At 39.6% G+C, this 25,394-nt stretch overlaps 1 protein-coding gene across 4 annotated transcripts in view; it reads left to right on the forward strand.

The window, feature by feature from the left end:
- The window catches only part of RPTOR (regulatory associated protein of MTOR complex 1), a 422,313-nt gene that overhangs the window by 352,020 nt on the left and 44,899 nt on the right, over positions 1-25,394 (forward strand). For 2 of the 4 annotated variants that reach the window (XM_060764302.2, XM_060764304.2), the window contains 5 exons: positions 12,586-12,691; positions 16,242-16,356; positions 16,650-16,774; positions 18,447-18,551; positions 24,808-24,855. In XM_060764302.2, coding sequence (XP_060620285.1) covers positions 12,586-12,691; positions 16,242-16,356; positions 16,650-16,774; positions 18,447-18,551; positions 24,808-24,855 — 499 coding nt within the window. The remainder of the gene's footprint in view (positions 1-12,585; positions 12,692-16,241; positions 16,357-16,649; positions 16,775-18,446; positions 18,552-24,807; positions 24,856-25,394) is intronic. The other 2 variants (XM_060764303.2, XM_060764306.2) reach the window with 1 other exon arrangement.

Below are 25,394 nucleotides of genomic sequence, written 5' to 3' on the forward strand. Positions count from 1 at the left end.
AAACCCATTTTCCTATTTCCAACAGACCTCACTACCTCTTAAGATGCTTGCCATAGATGCAGGCGAAACGTCAGGAGAAATGCCTCTAGAACATGGCCCTATAGCCCTAAAAAACCTACAAGAACCTAGTTCTAATAAGAAGTGAGAGTTTGCCCACTTACTCATTCCACCCAGCTGGTTCCTCAAATCTTGCTGTACACTGGTAGATGGAGGAAGTGTGACACACTCTTTCTCATGCCTATTTGCAACCACTTCTGAATCTGTGTGGTGTAACATAGCATAGGGGGTGGATGGGTATATTTAGTGCCCTACTTTGTATGGGAAGTTCAGAAGAAAATGGGATTGGGTGTATGTTTGTGAGCTATAAGGGTATAATTAATGTAGATTGGCACCATGGATTTAATCCATTATGCCACTGGGGGCTCCTGTTTGTGGAAGTGGGACACCCCTGCCACATACACAACACGTTTTCACTTTTATTATGTGTTTAGATAAATAATAACAACATTAACATAAAGATCTCCCTAAAGTAGTTTTGTGGATGCGTATTGTTTCTCTATGAAGTACTAATGTTGAGTACAGGTGCATAACTGGTATTTTTCTCCATATACGAGTCATCTTTTTTGAATGTATCAACATCAACACTATCTTGTCTGTGAGGAAATGGAGATCATGTCGCCCTCCATATGTTGTCCTGCAACTTCAGTTATCCCTCAGCATTGGCTTAGGCTGCTGAGAATTGGAGAGTCAAATGTTTCCAATTCTAGAGAGAGCAGAGTAGTGCATTAGTAGGTTCCCTGTTTTAATGTTCTATGCTTCAACATATATTATAGGTAGATTTACAATCCCTGGGGTTTGCTTATTCTAATATAATTTCTCTGTGAAATAAAGTAGTTCTTCATTCACAACAACATATATAGCTACAGAGTAGTTTGAAAATGTTAATAATTTGATTTTATAAGCTTCGAGTTCTTAGTCACACTACAAACATTTTGGCAAACCAAGTATGTTTCTTTCAATGTCTGGAGGAAAGTACATCTTTTCCCAGTATTATTTTGTTCACAAACAAAATAATTAATGTAATGGCATCTATTTTACACTTAGAGTGGGTTATGTATTAATGTCATATTCTTATGAAGTTTGCTTGCCTTCTGAGAATAGCACTTCACCCTGATGGTGTCTTATTAATCTAATAAATCATTCCAGACATTCTATCAAGATATTGTACATTTTCTCTTCACACAGGATGTGATTTTCTTAATATTAATGTTTTGATGTTTAAAAAAATTGGAGGTGTATGAATACCCACAGTGCTCTGAATATTGTTTTTAAACTGGGCAACGAATTATAGCACAGTAGAGAGAAATTTGGTCAGCTGGGTTATCTCGGAGTAAGAATATAAATTCCATCTCACCAAAAATTTTCTTCCACAAGTCCAATTCCCTGTAATTGTTGTAGATTGAGAACTTTCAGCAGTTAGAGAATTTTACGTCCTGTTTTTCCTGTTGACATATTCTAAGATTATTATTATGATCTATCACATTTTTATTGCGATTCCATATTCCCTTTCCCGTATTTGTATTGAACTTTCTCCTGAAGCTAGAGTTTATCAGACTAAAACATATAGAGGGTATGCTTCTCTTTTTTTGTCTTAATGGAAATAGATTGCACCTTCTAGCCAGCCACATTTAATAAGAATCATGTGGCTGCTAGCTGAAGTTATCATCAGGGGCCATGGATGGATCCAGGACCCCTTCCCTCTCTATATACATGATATTCAGTAACCTGCACAAATGTTATGCAGATTTTTATGCCTCAGATCTTTTAGGTGCCTTCACCTGAACCTGCTCAGAAGTAAATTCCTTACGTTTTCTGGCCTTACTTTTGGTGGGTGTACATTGGGTTACAGCTATAGGCCCTACAGCTTACTCTGTCACTGATTTAAACATGTGTGCAAAATCACATGAACATGCTCAGTCACAGAAAAACCTCCACCTCTGCTGTCTCCATTCAGATTTCTCCCTCCTGTGTGATCTTGGAAGCTAAGCAGGGGAACCCCTGGTTAGTACTTGAATGGGAAGCCACAAAGAAATACCAGAGGAAGGAACTGGCACAACCATCTCTGAGTCTTCCCAGCCCAAGAAATTCATGTTGCTAACATAAGGCAACTGGCAACTTGAAGTAACATACACACACTGTGAGTCTAACCTCCAGGTAGCTCTTTTTTCCCTCCCAGCATCATTCCCTCATTCTCCCATAAAGTTAACTCTGTTGTACTCGTGCTTCTCAACCATTTATTGGCATGGGAACCAATAAATGCAGACATAAATTCTCAGTCGTCCCCCCGTCCCCCACTTCCTCTCAGTGCATATGTACTACACATGAAAAGTCTTCACTAGCAATACAAGAAGTGGGTGGTTCAGGAAATATCTGAAACTGTTAATTCTGGTTTTGGAAAATATAGTGTACACTCAGAAGATGCTAACTTTGCACCTTACACACTCAGTCCAAAGCTTGTCCTCTGCTTCTTTGCAACACAGTATCACACTGGAGCTCCAGACCTAGGCTGGAAATAAAGGCCATGTAGTTTATGTTCTTAATATAGCAAGTTTCCAGCTTCCCCAGCCTTTAATTATTTGTAATCAGTTCTTTTTGTATGTAACTTTAGCTCTGATTTCGCATATAGCTGCTTCTTCGGTTCTACTTGTCCTGGTTTTTATGTAACTTGACTTTTAGTCCACCTATAGTTTGTGTCCCGAATCAGTGTTCCCCTTTGATGGGGAGGCTCAGCAGGGTTTTTCTTTTCTTTTCCCCCCCCTAGCATGGCAAATAAAGGGCTGGCACCATTTTTGTGCATATTGGCTACAAATGTTTCTTTCCCAGAAACCCTTGAGGAAAGCCTTTCTAATTTTGCTTTCTAAGATCGTGAAGACTTCCTCCCCACTCCCCATGACGCCATATGAATACATAGCCTATATAGTACATGCAGTTCCCAAGTTATGAACAAGATAGGTTCCATAGACATGTTCAATTGGATATTGAAAATTGTCGCTTGTTACGGAAACAAAGATTGATGATAAACCTTCAGTGGAGACCTTTCCTCCCTTAATAACTCTTTCAGGAGTGAATTCCCTTCCTAGGGTTAGATTTCTCTCACTTCGTGTTGTCTCATCCCTGTTCTTAACTATGAGTTGTATATAAGTCAGATGTTTGTAACGTGGGGACTGCCTGTATATTCAAAATGCACATATATATTGCTGTGAATTTTCCAGGCTGTCTGGCCATGTTCCAGAAGCATTCTCTCCTGACGTTTTTCCCACATCTATGACGGACATCCTCAGAGGTTATGAGGTATATTAGAAACTAGGTGGGGGGGGGGATTATATATTTGTGGAAAGTCCAAGGTAGGAGAAAGAACTCTTGTATGTTGGAGGAAAATGTGAATGTTGTAATTAATCAATTTGATTAGCATTTGATGACCTTGTAGCTTCAAGGCCTAGATGTTTCCTACCTGGGGGAATCCTTTGTTGGAAGGTGTTAGCTGGCCCTGATTGTTTCATGTCTGAAATTACCCTGTTTTCAGAGTGGTGTTCTTTATTTACTGATTTTAGAATTTTATAGCATTTATAGTATTTGGCTGCCATCATGTCTTATTTCTCCTTTTCTTAAAAACTATAATGGTTTCAAAACATTTTGAAATATTATTTTTTTTATAAGCCATCTCCTATCAGCCATGCTAACTGAAATTTGACCAGCTTAATTTATGTTTGGCATCATATAAACAACAGACGTGTGTACAACCAGGGGGTTGGGATGTGGACCTAATTTTATCCTGTATCTGTTCTACCAGATGTTTACCCTGAAGCATGTATGGTCTATTCGTCTTACTCCACATTTGATATGTGATTGACCTGGAAAACATGTGTATAATGTCATTTAGGGTACTTTGAACTAGCATGCAGCTAACTTTGTCAGTGCTTTATCTCATGCATTTCCTTTTTGACCCGAGATGGAAATAGATTTTTTTTTTTGTATAAATGTTAAATGAATCTAAGTCCGTAGCTAACAAACCTTTTTATTAATCTACTTTTGTCTGCAGGCTTTTACATATTCTTTTTTTGCTACAATTTGCTGGTAATCAGATGTTTGTTTTTATGAGCTGTTAAAAATATTTAGAGGATTGTGTTTGGAAAGGGGCAAATAATACTTTGTGTACTTCTCAAAAGATCCGTTTGTTAATAAGCCACATTTTCCCACTTTTTTCAGTGGTAATTGAACAAACATCTGCAGATAGATCTTGGCCACATTTGTACCACCTCCCCTGAGAGGCATTCTGTAATTTTGTCAGCTATAACGTTTTGAATTTTCACTACTTCTATATATATAAATTTGTTAGGGGCATCCAACGAGGAAACAAAACTCAAAACCCCCCCAACGAAACTTAACCAAAATTCCCATGCCCATAACACAACCCACAAGGTACAAACATATCTACTCAAAATGAAAAACAACACAACAACACACTCACAAAACGGCAAAACAACAAAACTCAAAAATCCCCCAACGAAACTTAACCAAAATTCCCATGCCCATAACACAACCCACAAGGTACAAACATATCTACTCAAAATGAAAAACAACACAACAACACACTCACAAAACGGCAAAACAACAAAACTCAAAAATCCCCCAACGAAACTTAACCAAACTTCTCATGCGCATAACACAACCCACAAGGTACAAACATATCTACTCAAAATGAAAAACAACACAACAACACACTCACAAAACGGCAAAACAACAAAACTCAAAAATCCCCCAACGAAACTTAACCAAACTTCTCATGCGCATAACACAACCCACAAGGTACAAACATATCTACTCAAAATGAAAAACAACACAACAACACACTCACAAAACGGCAAAACAACAAAACTCAAAAATCCCCCAACAAAACTTAACCAAAATCCCCATGCCCATAACACAACCCACAAAGTACAAACATATCTACTCAAAATGAAAAACAACTCACTCCAAGCCCCGTCGCGCCGCTTCCCGCACACACACACACCCTGCCGCACACACACACACAACCCCACACTCCATCACTCCCCCGCCGCCGCACGCACACACGCAACCCCACTCCCCCCGCCGCCGCACACACACACGCAACCCCACGCTCCATCACTCCCCCCGCCGCCGCACGCACACACGCAACCCCACTCCCCCCGCCGCCGCACACACACACGCAACCCCACGCTCCATCACCACCACCCCCCGCCGCTGCACACACACACGCAACCCCACGCTCCATCACTCCCCCACCCCAATCTTACCTCCTTTTACTTCACGCCACCTCCAAACCCCACCCCGCCCCTTCCCGCCCTGTCAAAATCTAGGAAAGACAGGAAGGAAGGAAAGAAGGAAGAAAGAGAAAGGGAGGTAAAGAAAAAGGGGGAAGGAAGGAAAGTTAGAGAAAGAAGGAAGAAGAAAAGGAAAGAAAAGGAAAGATGGAAGGAAAGGAAAGAGAGACAGCAGAAAAGAAAGAAAAAGGGGGAAGGAAGGAAAGAGATAGAGAAAGAAGAGGAGAAGGAAAGATGGGAGGGAAGGAAGGAAGGAAGGAGGGAAAGAAGGAGAGAAAGAGGGAAGATTGGCCACAGCAACACGTGGCGGGTAAAGGTTGTTATTTCTATGATTATTATGATTCCTATGAGACCCTTTTAGGGGGAATGGGAGAGGTGTCAGGTCCCAGAGGCAATGTATTGCATTATTGTTATTGTTATGATGGTGGTAAAATAAAAGGAAATAAAAAGTGAAAGAAGGAAGCAAACAGGGAGGGAAGAAAGGCAAAGGAAGAAAGGGGGAGGGAATGAAGGAAAGAGAGAAGGATGAAACCAAGTAGTGAAAGAAAGAAAGAGGTAGAGAAGGAAGAAAGGAGAGAAAGGGGGAGGAAAAGGGGGAAGGAATAGGTAGGGACCTCTCTTTCATAATAGTCCAGATATCTACCTCAACTTTGATAAGTTTTACTATAGGCCACAGCAACGCGTGGCAGGGCACAGCTAGTTACATTATAAAACATCATTGTTCCAAAAAAAAAAAAAGCATCCAAGTAGCATTTTCCACTCAATATCCTTGATTCATGCACACATTGTTAGTTCTTCGGGTTTGCTACCAGCTCTAGACAGACCTTAAGAATCAGGTTTTTGCAAAGATGGCTGCCATGACTGATAGAAACAAATAATGAGGACTTTTTCCTAGGCTCTCCTTGAATTTTCTGTCTTTCCACCCACGTTTCACCAGCATTGCTTCTGCTTTGGTGCAAAGTTTCCATTTTTGTTTAAAGGCATCCCTCTGGAATGGAAAGCCATTCTCAGATGGTCAGACTGGCAGAAAGGCTCATTTTTAGAAGTGCCAAAATGGGATTCCTTCAGTATGAAGGTGTGAGACTCACTCTGACCTCCTTCACCCTTTCTGTAGCTATCCGTCATAAAAGTGAATGGAGCCAAATCACTTTTGTGGCAGGAAATGAGCCACTGCTTGGGAGATACATACAGATGGGGTGACGACACAGCTTGTACTTCACACCAAACAGAGAACAGCTCACAATCTACTGGTCTCAATGGAGCAATATATCTTTGTGTTCACACACACAATACTATCTTATCCCTGCCAAAAGGATAAGTAAGGCATTTTACTAATGTTGCATAAAAGTGCATCTGGTTGCCTATTACAGAAAATTCATGAATAGAGATTTGTATTTGGCATGCATGGAATAGCATGTTCTTTTCTACAAAGAGCTGTGGATCAAAGATAGCAAAAAATTCCCCAATGCTTCAATGAGCAGTAATTAGTTCCTATGAAAGAAATACTGTACTAGCATATCACTAGGCATAAAACTGGTGCATGACATCAATTTCAGTAATGTTGCTTCCCCTGATAGCTCCATACTTAATGATTCCAACCCATATTGTTGTCTGGAGTTACTGCAACAGTTTCTTTTCCTGCAGATGCAACACTCCATGCATTCAGGAATAAAGAATCCTGGTTTAATCTTGCTGCCTTCTGGAAATTTAAGCTGCTGCATTTTCTTTTTCTTTAAAGGTTGAAATGGGAACGAAGCATCTGTATGAGAAACAGATGTTTCTAGGCCCTTATACCAAGGCTGTGCTAACAAACACAAGCAGCAGACAGAGTAGATGTTCTGCACTGAATAAATGTGAAAAGACAGCAAATGCATCTAACTTTTAAAAGATTTTGTTTGGAAAGCAGAGAGAAGCCATTCTGCTCCTATACAGGGACTGGTAGGACTGTAAATTATTGGCTTAGACTCAAAAATCTGTCCGAGTTTGATTTATTGAATAGTAGACCAAACTTTCTTTCAGAATTCAGAAGGGAGCTCTGCATCATCTTTGCTTGGACAGTTGTTTAAACAGATTGTTTGCAGGACTGCCCAACCAGTCAAGCATTTTGACCTTATCGTCTTCCTACATCAGAACCCTAAAAATGCTTGAATGCCATGTTTTTAGTTGCATCAGGCCAACTAAAGCTTAATCTTATACATATATCTGAAAATAAACTCCAGGATTTTAAAATATGTAGCACAGGCAGGGTTTAATTAAAACACACAAATCCACAACCACACATTTTCACCTTAGGATTGTAGTGCTCTACTCTACTAAACTGATGGTGTATTTTGCTCCATAAGAAACTGCTTCAGCAATGTGAAGCAGTGAGATTTCTGTATAGCATTATTTGTTGCTGCAAGGAGTAAATCCATCCTCGTGCCTTATTTCCACAACCCTTCATTATTTCCATCCTGTTGTGAGTAAAGAGGAGAACAGCTTCATTGGTTTTCACATGGCACTGCTCAGCAGGAGACTTCTGAATTGTAATTGGTTTCTGTCTGAATGGAAGCCAAGAGGTGTTAGAAAATCTGTAGCATGTCATGATCCTAATCATGTAACACTATTCCAGACGCCCACACACCTCTGGGAGACCCACACTGGAGAGACTAAAACAAAAGCTTAGCTTTCATTTATTACAGAAAGACTTATTGTAACGTTTAAAAGAAAAAATGGACTGCAAGTCAGGACAGGTATAATGTGTGAAAAATCCAACAGACATGAAATCCATGTTCATTTAATCCAGCATTGTATTTCCTACCGCCACCATCCAAATGATCCTGAGTGGTCCAACAGTGGAGCAGGAAGATAGGAGCCCTCTGTTACTGCTTATCTCATCCATAGCACCTGGCTTGAAAAATCACAGCTTGAAAGATATGTTTTGTCCTGTAATTTCTAGGCTGCATCTACCAAAAGCCTCCAAGCAGGGGCCGTCTCAGCTGGGGAATTGTGGTGGTTATAAGCTCAAAATTAAATTTTCAAAGGTCTGCTACTATTACTACTTCTGAGGAGACAGGTTCCACTTGGCTGCTATTGCTTGTAGCCATTAGTAGACATCTTGCCAATACACATCTAGAAATCATGTTTAAAGTCATCTAAAGAGAGTGTGCCTCTCATGACATAGATCCCATGTATTGACTGTATTTTGTGTTGAGAGGAGTTGTCTCCCCCCCCCCCCCCCCCCTGTATCTCTTGCTCATCAATTTCCCTGAATGACCTGAGGTTCTACTGGAATCAGATGGAGAGAGACATTGATCTGTTTTTCTAAAGTGTCTAGAAAGGCCTGTTCCTTCCTTACAAGCAACAAATGAATGATCTGATTAAATTCCTGATTCAATAATATGCTTTCAAGTAATTACATGCTGATTTATATATTTGTTCTAACTGAGTAACTCATTGATGTGACTATATTTTACTGGATCTGTTTGAACCATCTGCCATTAATTATAACAATCATTTCTAAGTTCACAGACCCATAGAGTTGGAAGGGGTCTATAAAGTCATCTAGTCCAGCCTCCTTCTGCTAACTAGAAAGTATAATTGCAGTTGATCCTGCATATCCACTCATTCTGCATCCATAAATTCCACTATCCACAGCTTGAAATGTTTTGGGTTTTTTTTAATTCCAAAAACAAGCCTTGAATTTGCCAGTTTATAAAAGGGGCATCATTTTATTGTGCTATTGAATTTAATAGTCCTTGTGCATTCACAAACTTTGTTATCGATGCGTGTCCTGAACCAAACCCCAGTGGATACTGAGGGCTAACTGTGTAGCATCTCTTCTAGAAGGCCATCCTGCCTCTAGCAAAGGAAAAACCACTGGTTCCTATGGCAGTCTTTTCCATTGTCATTCAATTCATATTGTAGAAAGCTTGTCTCAATGTTTATTGGAAATCTTTTTCCCTGCAATTTCCAAGTATTGATTCTATTCTTGCTCTGTGAAGCAAGGGAAAACAACTTACCTATCTTCTGCATGACAGCTTTTCATATATGTTTGAAAGCAGCTATCATCTCTCACCTTACTCTTCCTTCCAGTGCTGATTATCATCCACCCTTTTATCAGTATTGAACAGGTCAGGACCTCCTAAAGAACTGGAACTATTTTTTTCTCAGCCCACTGTATCTTGAATACATAAAGGATTTTTATTACTACTATTTCTTTCTTAGTATTAACCAAGGCTAGTTCTTGCAGGACACAGAAATAAAGCTTAAACTTCATTGATCTTATTTCCTGTGTGATGTCCATCATGGCATACATAATTATTTCAAAGAAGGTAATTATGAAGGGGAAACCATTTTAACAGAATGCATGTTTTTGTTTGTACATGCAAATCTAAGTCAAAAAATCAAGTGCCTCTTTTTGTGATTTTTTTTCTTTACAAGAAAGCAACTGATGTTTTACAGATGAAATCTTTTCCATGGAGACACAATTGTCTAACTGTTTTCAGAAGCAGTTCCAAAATGCTACATCGGGACTGCCTGTGATAGCTCTGGAAAAAGTATTTTTTTCATTGACCTTAGTAAACAACCAATTATTTGATATGTAGTTGGGTTTTGTTTTACTTGTAACCTGGCTTCATGTCTGCAGTTGCAGAATTTGTGTTTCCTATAGGTGCTCTTACTGGCATTTAAAAAAAATAATGCAGTGAAAAATTCTTCTTCAAACAGCTAGAATGGAAATTGAAGCAACTGGATAAACTAGTACATGTTCCTGTACATAGTCTGCAGGAGTCTACTGTATATACCATGCAGCTGTGGACAAGTCTACATAGGGACCACCAAATGCAGCAATGCCCAAACACAAATCAAGGAACATGAAAGGCACTGCAGACTACTTTAACCAGAGAAGTCTGCCACAGCAGAGCACCTGATGAACCAACCTGGACACAGCATATTATTTGAGAACAGAGAAATGATGGACCACTCTAACAACTATCATGTCAGGCTATACAGAGAAACCATTGAAATCCACAAATATGTGGACAATTTCAACAGAAAAAAGAAACCATGAAAATGAACAAAATCTGGCTACCAGTATTTAAAAAAAACTCTAAAATTATAACAATAAACAATAAAAAACAAAAACAAAACTCAAATACAGGGGAACTCCAGCCAGGAAACAATCAGGAACACCTGGTCACCTCTCAACAAGGAAATTTCCCAGGCAGTAACGAGTAACACGTAAAAATTGCCAGGCCATCAAATGCTAATCAAGGTGGCCAAATGAACATTCACACCTAACTCCAACAGACAAGAGTTCTTTCTCCCACCTTGGACCTTCCAATTTTCCAGTTTCCAACAAACCTCACATCCTCTGAGGATGCTTGCCATAAATGCAGGTGAAACGTCAGGAAAGAATGCTTCTAGAACATGGCCAGATAACCCGAAAAACCTACAACAACCCAGTGATTCCAGCCATGAAAGCCTTCAACAATACAGTGACTTTTCAGCTTGAGTTTTTGACAAATATTTTTTTGCTTTGTAGATTTTGGATTATTTATTTATTTATTTATTTATTTATTTGTGACATTTGTATACTGCCCTTCTCAACCATGAATGTATAGGATAACTCTGGGCAGTTATCCTATACATTCATGGTCCTAAAATGAAATCTAATGAAGCTTTGCTTATGTTGAAATGCACATTCTCTGGTGCCCTGTGCTTCTATGGTTCTTGGTTTGCTATTTGCAAAATATGGGGAAAGTTGCAGTTCAAGTATTTATTTAGTCTTAAAAATTTGGGAGTGAGGCAGTGATATTTATGCATTCACATGAATAATGCTTTATCAGTTATACTTGCTGTGGTGATAATGGAAGTGATCCAGCCATAAGAATCCTCTCTCCAAAACATTCACACCTATAATACATTACACTAATTTTATTCTTGAAGGGACTTCCCCTTTAAAGTTGCACAGTTTTCTAACACTATGTACATAGGAGCTTAATCTGCACCGAAAGAAAGATCCTACTCATGCTTTTTTTCTGTGCAACATTCCTGCATAAAAAAAGCCGGGGGGGGGGGGGGGGCTGTCTGAACTCCTCTAGGTGAAAATGCTAAAAGTATGATTTGGGACCTTATTCAAGTAAAGCATAAACACTGCCTCTGAATTATGACACGTCTCTGAATACCACAATATATACAAGTGTCATGTGAAAAATATGGCTTCATGAAACTTCTAGTATTGAACTTGTGCTGCGAGACCTTCTCAATAGGCTTTTTCATTTCTCCTGGCTATTCCAGTAATGCTGACTTTAATTTAAATTGAAGCAATGATGCACTGCTTTCCATGCTCTAGACAACTGTGCAGAAACCAAATATTTCCACATTTTTATCTCCAATCATGAGTTATAACTTCTGTATTTACACATCCCTGCCACATGCTTTATGATGCCATTTATTAGGAAGAAATTATGCAAAAATACTGAACCTTACCTTTGTACAATATAAAGCTTTGGAGATGGGTATTAAAACAGTTTGGTACATGGCATGCATCTGTAGACAGCAGCCAGTAGATTTAAATATATCTGCTATGACAAAACCATTTATATAAACTTCATAAATTTATGTTGCTCTTTAAGATGACAGGGTATTCATTATCCTCCCATAAGGGCATGCAGCCCGTGTGAGTCAAGATAAAAGGCATGGACTTCATGTGAAGGAGTAGGTTTTAAAATATTTGCTGATTAATGGCCGTGATTTATCCATCGTGAGCTTGAAATATACATTATAAAAGAGCCATCCCCAGTGAGAAGATTTCACTGCTGATGTCATTTTTAAATCAATCACTGTACATATCTACACTCAAATAAGATATTCCAGATTACTTTCCAAACCATCAATCGTTCTTATGAGCAGTTTGTCAAAGAAAAATGTGACCTCCATTGGATTTCATAAAATTACCATCTATGGTGGAAGTATGCAATATTTATTTTAGATGGCTAAAAGAAATAGCAAAGGCTGGTTGTTTAACAGTCTTGTGGTCAAACCAACAGATCATGTTTAGCTCAAAAGGTACTGAAGAATCAGGAATACTAAACTTTCATCTGCCCTTTGCTTATTTTGGTCAGGCTACCTCAACTGAAGAGTCCCCTGTACTGGTTGAAATTAACAGAGAAGTGCTGTTGCAAAATCCCTTTATTTTCCACTGCCATGTGACATTCATTTATTTCTAATTTACCATCAGATTCCAGAAGAACATGATTTGGAGAGCCAGGTCCGAAAAGAAAGAGAGTGGCGGTTCTTGCGCAATGCCCGAGTCAGGAAGCAAGCACAGAAAATCATCCAAAAAGGTAATCCCCTCTGCATTCCCCCCACCCTCCTCTTGGTACCTCTCCTCACATCAAGGAGAACGGACAGTCTTTCTTATTCATGGCATTGTGATCAGGAGACCTTTCCATAAGCTTTCATCATTCCGTGGCTGACCTCTTTAAAAAGCTTTTGCTTGCAACATAAATTTGTGCTGTTTCAGTAGGTGATTTGCTTTGGGATTTAGTGTGTCTTTTCTTCCTTAGAAAAAAAAACACAACAGTAAGGTTATGAATTTTCTAAGGATGGAATAAAAAAAACTTAAGGTTCTGCCTGCCATACATCTCCATATTTGCCATTGGATACAATGGGATTTGAGCCAACATTCAACAAACACTGCCCTTTAAATCGTTTTATTAATAGTTATTCAATGTGACACGCCTATGAATTAGCCATAATATGCATGCTTACAGTCATATGTGAGGAGTTCAGGTGATAAAAAATACCGAAACAATTTCATCATTAAAATTTCTGGGTGTCAGCTGCACAACAATTTGAAACTAGGGTTATACTTCTCTCTTTATGTATCTAAAAATCAATCAAAAGTACACAGGACATTAAAATAGCTATGATCTTCTTGATATTTTATCAAATGTTTATGAATGTCAAAGTAAAAAGCCTTTCTCCCTGCTGAATAATGTTATGGATAATGTTAGATGTGGGAAAGTTGTTTGGATAGCATGATAGAACTAGTTGATCCTAATGGACAAAGTATAGATGTTTGTCCCACAGTAGTAGGAAACCAAATGCAGTCATATCACATGATCTAGAACAGTGGTTCTCAACCTGTGCGTCTCCCAAGTGTTTTTACCTACAACTCCCAGAAATCCCAGCCAGTTTACCAACTGTTAGGATTTCTGGAAGTTGAAGGACAAAACATCTGGGGACCCACAGGTTAAGAACCACTGATCTAAGAATTGCTACATTGAGCCTTGTGCACCAATTCAGACACCTTTTATGAACATCAACCGTTTCTCCTCCTCTTCTTCCCTATAGACCAGATATCTGCCCTGAAGAATGCAAGGATCTTTTCAGAAGTCTCATTATTTTAAACATATTTTTCAAAATACTTATTTGTTTTTAAGGGTTTTAGCACAGATAGCCACAACATTAAGTTAACTTAATAATCCCCATGCAAAATATCTAGTTACCATGTCCTGGTAATAAGGCTCGTTTTCATTTAGTTTGAGGAGCTCTAGGCAGTCCTTAGAGTTGCAGGCTGAGTAAGAAGTACCCAGACCTTCTTATTTCCAGGAAGACAGAGAGTTGACTGACTGATGCAGATCTAAACAGGTCTGCTTTGCCTCTTTAGCCTTAACTGCTTTAGTGTCCTTAGTGGGAGATACAAGCATTCCACAACAACTGAAGTGAATATATCCTTCTATCACTTGACCATGATCACCTTCTTAAGTGCAAGCATTGACTTACACGTTTGAACCTGAACACTGAGAGGTGAACATTTGGGCAGCTATGCCAATTGAAGATGAAAACATACAGTTCAAAATGAATCACATTCTGATTTTTCTTCTCAGAACTGTAAAGCTCAGATGTATGTTGTAACTTAGCCACAATTACAAGTGTTTCGGGGAAAGGTACCAGTGGGTTTTTTTCCTGTCCAAAGGGCAGTGTCAGAGACTGGTGGTATTTGTTGAGCTGCTGAGGTTTCCAGCTTTGCACATTTATTCTGCTATATCCCCTGTACAATTGGCTTTATGAAGCCTGTAAATCAGTAGTTCTCAACCTGTGGATCCCCAGATGTTTTGGCTTTCAACTCCCAGAAATCCTAACATCTGGTAAACTATCTAGGATTTCAGGGGGTTGTAGGCCAAAACACCTGGGGACCCACAGGTTGAGAACCACTGCCGTAAGTGATGGTTTCTTTAGACTAGTTCCCCATATTTCTTATATGTGGTCTTTCTTAAGATTGTAGCACTTCAATATATATTGGGTTCACATTTCATCATCATGTCTATTCCATGCTTTACTGAAAACTCACCTTCCTTATTTACAACTCTTCATGCATTTACAAGGCAGTACTCAGACTGTAGGCTTTTTCTGTTTAGTGACAGCAGATGAAACTGAAATTTCTGTATCTTCCTGAAGTGGCATCTTAATTTTACATAGCTGTGCTAGAACTGACGTTATACTCCTTCTGCAGCTTGCATGGGCAGTGAATAAGAGGGAGTAAATTTCCGTCATTCACCTCTACTGTCATTTTCAGCATGACTCAAGATTGCTGCCACTGGGGTTGAGAGAATCTGGGTGCTTTCCCATCTTGCAACGTTGGCTGAGGAAATATAAGTGTGAAATATTAATCTACTGAGAGATGGTCTGTCTCTCACGTACAGCTCAGTCCTTTGAAAAGCTGGCAAGGTTGAGTCAGCATAGAGAGGGACCCTTGGGGATTTTTAAAAGAAATAGAATGAGCACAGAAGTGTTCAAACAATTGAGATGGCTGATGTCAGATGAATGTGGGAGGATATTCTCTTTGTCATGAGAAGAACATTTTTATTTTTTGCTTTGACAAGTTTGCCATAGACCTCAGCTTCCTCCTGACTACCACTATCCTGAAGCTTTGAACATTTTAATAGCCAATGAAGTCAACAGCTCTCTTAATGTATAGCAATACAATGTGTAACATTTCTCAAAGCATTTCATTTCACATATGCTTAACTATACTGCAAATATGAATTACCATGGGCAAGTCACACACTCTCAACCAGAGGTGGATGATGGCAAACTTTCTAAATACATCTTGCCAAAAAAAACCCATTCTCGAGTCATCCTAGGGAGGCCAAGTAGTAGAGAAACTACTTCAAGACAAACTGCCAACCATTTTGAAGATCTAGCTCTACTGGAACCTGCAAAAGGAAAACGTTTTGTAACAATAATTATTTAATATATTCTGCACTCAGTACTCTTGTGTGATTCTTTGGTGTGAGCATGTCTTTAATACTGTGGGCCTTTTGGACATTTTTCAAATATGAAATTTTAGCTTTTTTCCAATTATATATTACAGCGATGTAAAATGGATTCATGTTTTCTTTGTGACATATATTCTTGTTTTGTGCCCATTCTGAGTGCCCTCTAATAGGTAGTTAACCTTTCACAACATTTTGCCTTCACACTGATCTGCTCTCCTCCTCGCCAGGCAGTGTGCTGCTGTCAAATTCTCAAAACCTTTGTGCGTTCTCATATTTGTTAGGGTCAGAAGAGGAAAATCACTGTGGAGATAAGTTGGCAGCCCTTCCCTCTGGTCTTAACCAAGGAAATAGATACATCAAGCTGATGGAAATCAAGCATATCAGTTAGTCCCTTGCGAGGTGATTACTTCATTTTCTTTCTGGACTGAGAACAAAATTAAGATAGTCTGGAAATAAACCAGTCCCATTCCCCCTTTTAATATGAGGAAACTTGCCATATTGTAATTAAGGATCCTCTTTTGAAGATCAGCAATTCATGACCATTTAGTGCAATTTCAATGTCAGATGTTGATACCAATGTTCTTTCCCTTTTTCCTCTCACACTTTCTAGGCATTTCCCGACTAGATGATCAAATCTTTCTGAACAGAAACCCCGGCATGCCCTCAGTAGTCAAGTTTCACCCATTTACCCCATGTATAGCAGTGGCTGATAAAGACAGCATCTGGTAAGACACTAATGTTTTAAAGTGATACGAGTGTACTTGAGGTGATGTCCTGTTCTTGCTGCAATTAGTACAGTTGTCTTGTTAGACCTGGATTTGTTACAGATCTTTATAATAGACTCCCAGCTTACTCCCTTTAGAGCAGCTGGAAGTATAATGAAGAGACATTAATCAAGTCATATTAAATACTCTGCAGTGGGGAAGGAGGGGTTGCATTTGACTTTGAGCCAGTCTGAAGTGTTTAGCAAGTTGAGCACTTAAATCTAACTTTGTGGGTATTTTCTTTCTTTTCCTAGTTTTTGGGATTGGGAAAAAGGGGAGAAGTTGGATTATTTTCACAATGGAAACCCACGTTACACAAGAATCACAGCCATGGAATACTTGAATGGACAAGACTGCTCCCTGCTCTTAACAGCTACAGGTGGGTACTGTTTAAAAGAAAAGCGAGGGCATGAGGGCTAAGAAGTTTCTGATATGCCCTCTGCCTCACCATCTTGTTCATGAGCCTAGCTCTGTGATTCATTCATTCACATCCCTACTTTCACCACAATGACACACATGCACCAGAGAAGTCCTGTATGTAATTCTTTTCTGAATCAGAAGAAAAAAAATGTCCTCATTTCTCACTGTCTTTAGCACACACTGCTAACAGGCCTTTGAGTCATCCATAAGACTCTGGAGTATCACAGAAGTAGTAGTATTCAAGTATTTTGTGATTCGGGAGATCAAACCAATGTCCTGCCAGCTATATGATTCTTTTGATCCCAGGTTGCAAGAATATTTCATGTTAATCTCCTCTCACACCCCAGAGCAAACACTTCATTCTTCCAAGAAGCCTTCAGATTTAGGTTTTTTTAAAAGTGAATTAAGCAAGGGGATGTGATTTCTCTATAACTCTCTCCTTAGCTTTTTCCTTCATATCATTTCAGACTTATGGCACCACTAAGGTGAACCTATCACAATGATTTATTCAAAGGGCATTTGCCACGATTGTCCTCAAAGGCTAAAAGAATGTGTAATTTGTCTATGGTCACATTACGTATTTCCATATCTGAATGTGGATTTGAAACTCTAGTCTCCAGAGTCATGTTTTGACCTGGTGACAGAAGGACAACAAGGATGGAGCTCTACTGGGAGGGAGTTTCAAATCCTAGGAGAAACCACTGAGAAAGCCCTCTTCCTTTATCCCATCAGACAAGCCTAAGAAGGTGGTACTTACAGAGAGAAAAGCCATTCCAGAGGATCTCAGAGCATAAATTGGCTCTTATAGGGAGATGTGGCCTTTCAAATAGCCCAGACCCAAGCCAAATTTGGCACTTTGAATTATGCCCAGATATAGGCTCTCAGTCAGGGGGGCTGTTGCACCAGGAGAGTTGCCTGTCCCCTTTAACCAGCCATGGTTTACAACCTCTCTGAAACTCTTTGGGGTAACTGAAGTTTCTGATTGATCACTTTTCAAAGACAGCCCCATATAGATCACATTACAATAATCATCTTCTCCCTCCCCCCCTTCCAAGCACTTTCTGTCGCTGGCAACAGCGAAGGTGGGTAGGGTAAGGTAGGGAAGGGAACTGCCATTTCCTGTCCCTGGCTGATGTCAGGTCATGGGACAGGAAACAGGTAGGACCTGTGTCACAGCCAGAGACCACTGCAACATAGGATGGTGCAGGACACTTAGGGGGGCTGCCCAGTGACACTAAACATCTTTTTTGCCACTGAGTGTGTGGACTCTCTCCCGTCTCTGTAGCAGCTGTGGAGTTCCTGTGGGGACACTTTTGGGGGCTGGGCTGGCATCCAACATGTCCGATCAGCCTCAAAACAAATGTCAGTATAGATGTACCCTGCATCACAGTGAATCTGAGCAAATTTATTTCCAAAATGGTAGGCAATTTTTGCAGTGGGCTGTTTACTAAACTGTATTTTAGTCAAGTCTGTGTGATCTTAAACAAACTTTATATAAGAGTGAAATCTGTTATGACAATGGAAGTAATGGTGTGATGGTAACCAAACATATCCTTCTCTTCTCAGATTACAGTTACATATATGTCTGCACTGACTTTGCCTTGTGTTTCCTTTTCTGTCTTTCCTTCAAGATGATGGTGCTATAAGGGTGTGGAAAAACTTTGCTGACCTGGAGAAAAATCCAGAGATGGTAACTGCCTGGCAGGGCTTGTCGGACATGCTGCCCACAACTCGTGGTAGGTATGACCTAACACCCTGCCCAGCTTGGAAGAGGCCGCCATCATAACTTGCCATGGTTTGCCATAGAGCTGGAAAACTTGCACTAGTATTTTCTGCTTTTGCATTCAATAATATCTTCTTTAAAATCTGGCATTTTTGAGGTGACCTGGTGAGAGATTGCTTCTATACATAAATTCATCCTTAAACAGAGACACCAGGGGAATATCTGTACAGAGTAGATACTTTTACAGTGCTAAATAGATGAGTTCCGCTGCATTCTCCTTCTTGGTCTGCACTGGAGTTGCATCATTGGAGGTCAGATCTACCTTCTTTGCTACTAGTTAGAGAATTGCTGTGTGAGGCTGTACTGAGTGCTGTCTTTCCTGGAACTCCTTGTAGTAGTTCGTTACCTCCTCTCACTCCCCCCCCCCCCCCACTTCATCCCACTCTCCATTTGGTTTGCTTGCTCACCCTTGGCCCAGCTTTGCATGCTTCTCATGTTGCCTTGCTCCATTTGCTTCAGTACAAACAGCTCTGCTTGCAATACTTCATGTCATTTATGGGAGAAGATAAGGGTTGAGGGTAGAATGGGAAATGTCACGTTCAGGACAATATTAGAAGTAGATGTAAATGGCCAATCTTGAGACATATCCAGGCAGGACTGTATGTCAACAAGAGACCTGTCACTGAGTCAAAGCTTGGATGAGGCAGGGTTAGGTGGCTAAACAACCCTCTGTCAGATTTTGTAATAGAAGGGCATGTGTTCCACTTCCAAGACAAGCGGAGTCATTAATGCTCTGACAGTTCTCATTTCTGAGGCTATGTATCTCCCTTCTACAGCCTGACAGCTGATTCTAAAACTTCCTCTTGCTAAAGTAGTACTTTGCTACCCCTTTAAAACATTTGTGCCGGCACAGTCAAGAAGTCCTAGTGGTTTGACATGTCAAAATAAAAATCTGTGCCCTTTGAACATAAAGGATTTTATATTTTAGTAGCAATGACTCCATCATTTTCTTTAATGTAATCTTGTTCCCTCATGTTGCCCTGATTTTCCTTTATAATGCTCCTTGTAGCCATTCATTGGAATTCAAACATTATGCCTCACTCGGATCTAAATACTTTGACAGCCCTTCCTCTGGTTCTTGCAGTGGAAAATAATCTCTGCCTTTTTGGGTGGGCAATCGGAAAGTTGAGGTCCATCTGTCACATACTTCAGTAGCACAACATCTCTTGTGCACAGAATCAATCAAGGGTTGTTGCTGATTTTTCTTTAAAAGAGGCATGTGCTCTAAAATGGGTTGTGGCTGAAAGTTTGCCATTTATTAGAATGCCATCAGTAAGTACAAAGAGAAGCTAGTGGAAAATGTTCAGCTTGTGGTTAATTCCTGGAATGCTTTGGAAGGAGAGTGGAGTAGCCTATTCAGACTTTGGTGGTCTCTTCCAATTTTTGTTTTTACTGGTCCCTTCCCATGCCTTAATATTTACTTAAAACTCATTTAATCCATCTTGCCTAGGGCATCTACAAACCATTCACCTGAGAATAAGCTTACTGAAAAGTTCCAATTCATTTTCTCCATTGACCTTGCCACAAGCCAGGTTGTCAGATTTGCAGGACATTATCTCAGTGCATATATAAAAATATTAAAAAGACATTAGAACTGTAAGTAATCTAGCAACCAAATAGTTCCTATTTTAAGTATAGTACAGCTTGGTTCATATTTTATGTCTCCATGTTATAATAGGTTATTGTTTTAGTGATCTTTAGCAATCTATCAACTAAGCAAGACTAATTTAAATGTCCTCTCTATAAATGGTGCAGTACCCTGTCAATACAACATGAAAACAAATCTTCAAATATTATAGACAGATTAGCTTTTAGTGAGTTAACTCCTACGTTGCATTAGGCAGGCAAAAATATGCACAAAATGTTCACCACTGAGATTTTGCACATACCCATCCAAAACAATAACATGGCCTAAACTCTTAGCAAAGAAAACATAATCTCAAAGACCATTATATCAACTCATATGAGCAGTTTTCTGGCCTTTTTGTGTTTTTTAGCAGCTAATATAGGAAAGTAATTTGCTGTTTTATTGATAGCTTGATGTTTATTAGAGTACTTTAATATCCTTAGTTCTGATCCTCACTATCAACTTACTAACCAGAATGCCCTTTATTGTCTATTCCTATTAAAAGTGACAGTTTTAGAAATTGATTTAAATTGGCTGCAATGCCTTAAGAACTCTTTATTATTGTCTTAATGCTCTAAAAAAATAGTCCAAGGATTAGAACAGATTATAACTTGTGTGATATCTTCAAATAGTACATACATAGGCTTTAACCCTTGGGCTCCAGCGTAGACTCTAGCGTAAAACATTCTGCCCCTGTCGTATCCTTGGTTTTTCTTTTGATGTGTGTATTATTGCTGTTGTCTGCACTGGCAGTTCAAAAATGAAAGGCATGAAAACCTTGTCTGTGCGATAAACTCATTACAACATACCATAACATGGCAACATGAAAAGAAAAATGCACATAAAAGTTATGAGAGGTTAAATGCAGTGCGCGAAACAGACTGAGATGTCCTCTACTTTCTACATATATCCAATCCTGAGAAATTGATACAATATTGTCTCTTGGAAGCCAAGATCTTGCTCAAAATAGATTGATGTGAGGACAACCAAAGATACTTTGCTGCTTGAGGGTAAAAGACAAGATGGCACCCCATTATAGAAGAAGATTGAGCTCTCAAGTCCATGGAATTGCATTTTCCACCATGCCTGAGATAGTGATTTGTTTAGAGGGTGCATGAGGCAGACATTGCTCTTATCTCCATCAAATGGGAAAGCTGGTGGGGAATGGGCTGCTATTGCTGCTCCCCAGCATCTGCTGCCTGAGGCAGTTTCCTCATTCTACCTGATGTTAAGATCTTTCCTAGGCTGGTGCCATTAATATTTGCTCCAAAGCAAGAGTGGGCTTGCTGTGCTAATCTTCCCCCTTTCAGTCCTTTCAGTTGCATCAACAAAAAGAGGCCACATGGAAACAAGATTATTCTATTTCAGTGGATTAGTTTTTGTCAATTCTCATTTCTTCCCCTTGTCCCACGGCTTTAGATTTCCACCCAGCAACTGTTTTACCTTTTAGACTTTTTAAAAAACAATTTTACAGATTTTCTTCCTTGAGAAAGGCATTATAATTTACTTTCAGTTGTTCCTGCTATTGTATACTGCTGTAGGAATGATGGGGTTATTTAAACCCGCAGAGAAATCCACCCAGTGCAATGAAAAAAGGCTGAATTAAGTGAGTGCTCTGCAGAAATGAGCCTCTCGACAGAAGTGCCAGCCTTTGCTGTTGAGACTGCAGGGAACAGCTCAGGGTAGGGCTGCAATATGTTTCCTGCCTCTTTCTGCTCATGTCCTGAATTTTCTGAGCAGTGTTTCATCCTTTACATGGCCAGTGGAACTACATTTGCATTTCAGCAGCCGGTGCTGTTGATTGTTTCCCCTCCATCTTTCTCCTCCACCTCCTAATCCTCAGTCAGTGATGTAATCATCTTGGTGAAAAATGGGTCACTGACCTCACGAGGGGATTGAATGAACAGCAAGATCAAATGACACTCTTAAAGGAGTAGACATGACTTCTTTGTGTTGACTTCTTCATTTGTGAAGAACAGACTGGAGTAAATTAAGCTGCTGGAAAGAAAGAAATCTGATGATACCTATAGTGTATAATTCTTATGCATTAGCAAAACATTTGTTTGTGCCTGTGTAAAAGGAGCTCAAAGACTTGAGCTCTGTACTGACCATCTATTGCAATTCCATGCAGACACTCTAGCCTACCCCCTTTAACATTGGCTTTGCCCTTGTCCAGCTTCTGTCTACAAATAAAATCATTGTTCGGTTGAAATGTGAGGTCTAAGGATATCAGGTGAAATGTAAAGTTGCTCATAGTCTGACAGGATTGGGTAAAAATTAGAACTCCAGTGTGACATGGAAGCAAACATCCTCAGCAACCAGTATAGCATGGTGTGGCTTATGTATGGCATGAGCTTTCCATAGATCAGTGATGAGCTGATGTTGATTTATCAACTACCTACCTCTGATATATGTCATCAAACATTTAGGAAATCAGCATAGGCACCACCATGCATTGTGTGTACACACTTCTGTTGTGCTACTCAGAAGGGAAGTGAGGGGTATATATTTTCTAAGACAGTCAGCAATTAGTATTTACAATTAGTTCAGTACTTGGCCATTGTGGTTGAAGCATGTTGGCAAAGCTGGTCCATCCTTTCCTTTGCTGGCTTGTTTCTTTTCTTAAAAGGGATTCCCAAACACCAAGAATGTCCTTGATTCACCAGTCTTTTGTGGAATAATGCTCTCTGAGACTACTGTCGACCATTGTTAATTTCTCATCAAGGTTAGCAAGAGGAGTAGTGATATGGAAATAGTGAAACAATCATTATATACCGGTAGGGGGCATATACATAATCCATCCATTTTTAATTTACTTTTGTTTCAATTTCTTTTTCATTCCAACTTTCTTCTAAGGACCTTTGACAAGTATACCATTGGCCCACTGTGTCCATGGATTCTGCATCCACAGATTTCAACATCCAGGACTTGAAAATATTTCTAAAAAAAATAAATCAAACTTTGATTTTGCCATTTTGTATAGGTGACACAGTTTTAATACACCATTGTATAGAGGCATGAGCATCCATGGATTTTGTTCTCCATGGGTGGTTCAGGAACCCAAACCTAGCAGATAGCTAAAGTACACTGTGCATGGCTCCCTCGTGTAGCTTTTATCTCTCCTAAGAATGCATTGGCTAACAGCTACAGAGTGATTTATATCTGAGATTTGAATCCAAGGGTTCCTGTCCTTCATTTTAGGAATCAAACAGTACTTAACTTCTTAAGCTTGGGGGCAATTTTTGATATATCACCATTAGTAGTTGTAAAATGGGTTTCTAAATGATTAGTTTGTATTGGTCTTTTTTTATTACTGACTCAAAATTTACAAGTTCTGTTGAAGCAGCTTACAATCTATGCCAGTTCTGATAAGAGGCTAGTCTTGAGCAAATGGGTTTTTTCTGGATTCAGTCAACATTTCAAAAAGCTAAAGTAAACATATTTGAAAGAGACATGAAGAGTTCACAGAATTTACACAGGGTTTTCCTTTCTTTTCTTTTCTTTTTTACAAAAAGGACATTTAGGGTGATTTAACAGAAATATAGAGCAGGCTCCTAGTTACATCTCTAAACTGACAGAGGGACATGACAGTTCCTGTCAGCAACATTAACTGCACATTCTAAAGTAGGAATTTGGAGGAGACCAGAGGAGCAATACCCCAAGTAACATTTTTCTCTAGATCTGTTCTGCCTCATCCTCTAGCCGACTGTGATGTATACCAGAGCAATTTATATTTTCTAATGGAATAATTAGACCACAACTTCAGATTCCGCCCGCCCCCACAGCTTTATTTTTAAAAAGAAAGTGGACCAGGATGTAGGCAGCTGACTTGCCTTTGACAGGACACACAAGCTCTCTTCCTGTAGTATGTGGTGTTATGCAGGCTAACCAAGGGAAGCAGACCTCTGTGTGGACTACAGTGCCACATCCTTCCAGCTGTGTTTTAGCTTCCACCCTGCAGCTTCCCTCATTATCTAGTTTCCTTTCTTATGGCTTCAAACGAATCCCCTTGTAGAACTAATTTCCCCCACTTAAGCACTTGTTTGAGAAGAGCCTCTGTAAATTGTCCTCCCTCTCTTAACTGAGTGCTCATTAGCAAACCATTGAAGTGTGCTGTGTTGAAGCCCATTATGTTGCTCCACAGCCATGCTGGTAGCACAGAATATGAAGCCTGAACAACATATAACTTGCTGTTGTGTGTTTGCCTTCTCCTGGCCAGGTGCTTTACACTAACAGTCATCTACAGTAGAATTCCCCTTTCTCGCTCTCCCTTGACAAAGAGGTTCCCTTCATTTTAGGGCAAAGAGAAGGGCCCTCCTTAGGGGTGGGTGGAATTCCAGCCATAAATGCATAGTTTTGCTTTTCTCTCCATAGTTATTGGCTTTTTAGGATGGCTTCTGCAATCAAGCTATTTGTCTTCCTAATCTTCCCGAATGGAGGCCTGTCCTGCTACTGCTTCTTTCTAACTCTGTTCGTTTGTGTTTCTTTTGGGTTACCTTTTCTAATCCTTTTAAAGATTTGTTTTGCTTTGGCTGACCAACTTACCCTTAGCATCAACCCCTTAATCCCTGTCTTCTCACAGGTCTGGCCCGAAGGGTTTCAATCTATCTTGACAGAAGTAAACAGGGAGGTGAGTGCTCTCTTTCCTCTTATCTATGATCAGCATGGTTGGGATGGTCCTTCTGATCTTCTAATATGTTGGGGGTTTTTTTAATTGGTATTCCTCCTAACATCCCTTGGCCCTATTAGTTTTTGTAAATTGGGTTCTCTTTTTCTGGCCTTCCTATCTCTTGCATTGTACTGCTTGTCTTTGCTGAACAGTGTGGACTTTGAAGTCATTGATACCTAATAGCCTTCAATGTCCATTAGGGGAAAAAACAAAGGAGATTGTGAGTTTGCTTTGGGTGCTGGTTCATAAAATGTGGAATTGGAAATTTCATTTGAATTACTTGGATATAACCTTGTTGTGTGAACATTTCAAACAAAGATGGCAACTGGGCAGCAAAGTCCAAGTTCTGTATACAGCTCCCCTGCCCTCCATCTCGTCTTGTACAGTTGGAATTGCTTAATGTCATTTCTTCAAATGTCTCTGATTATTGTTAAATGTTTTTAAAATTGTGATATAGCCCACTGACTAAATAAATGCAGCCACGGCTTTCTTCTCATAGT

The sequence above is a fragment of the Anolis sagrei genome, chromosome 2 (genome assembly GCF_037176765.1).
Source record: "Anolis sagrei isolate rAnoSag1 chromosome 2, rAnoSag1.mat, whole genome shotgun sequence".
NCBI classification, from domain to species: Eukaryota; Metazoa; Chordata; class Lepidosauria; order Squamata; family Dactyloidae; genus Anolis; species Anolis sagrei.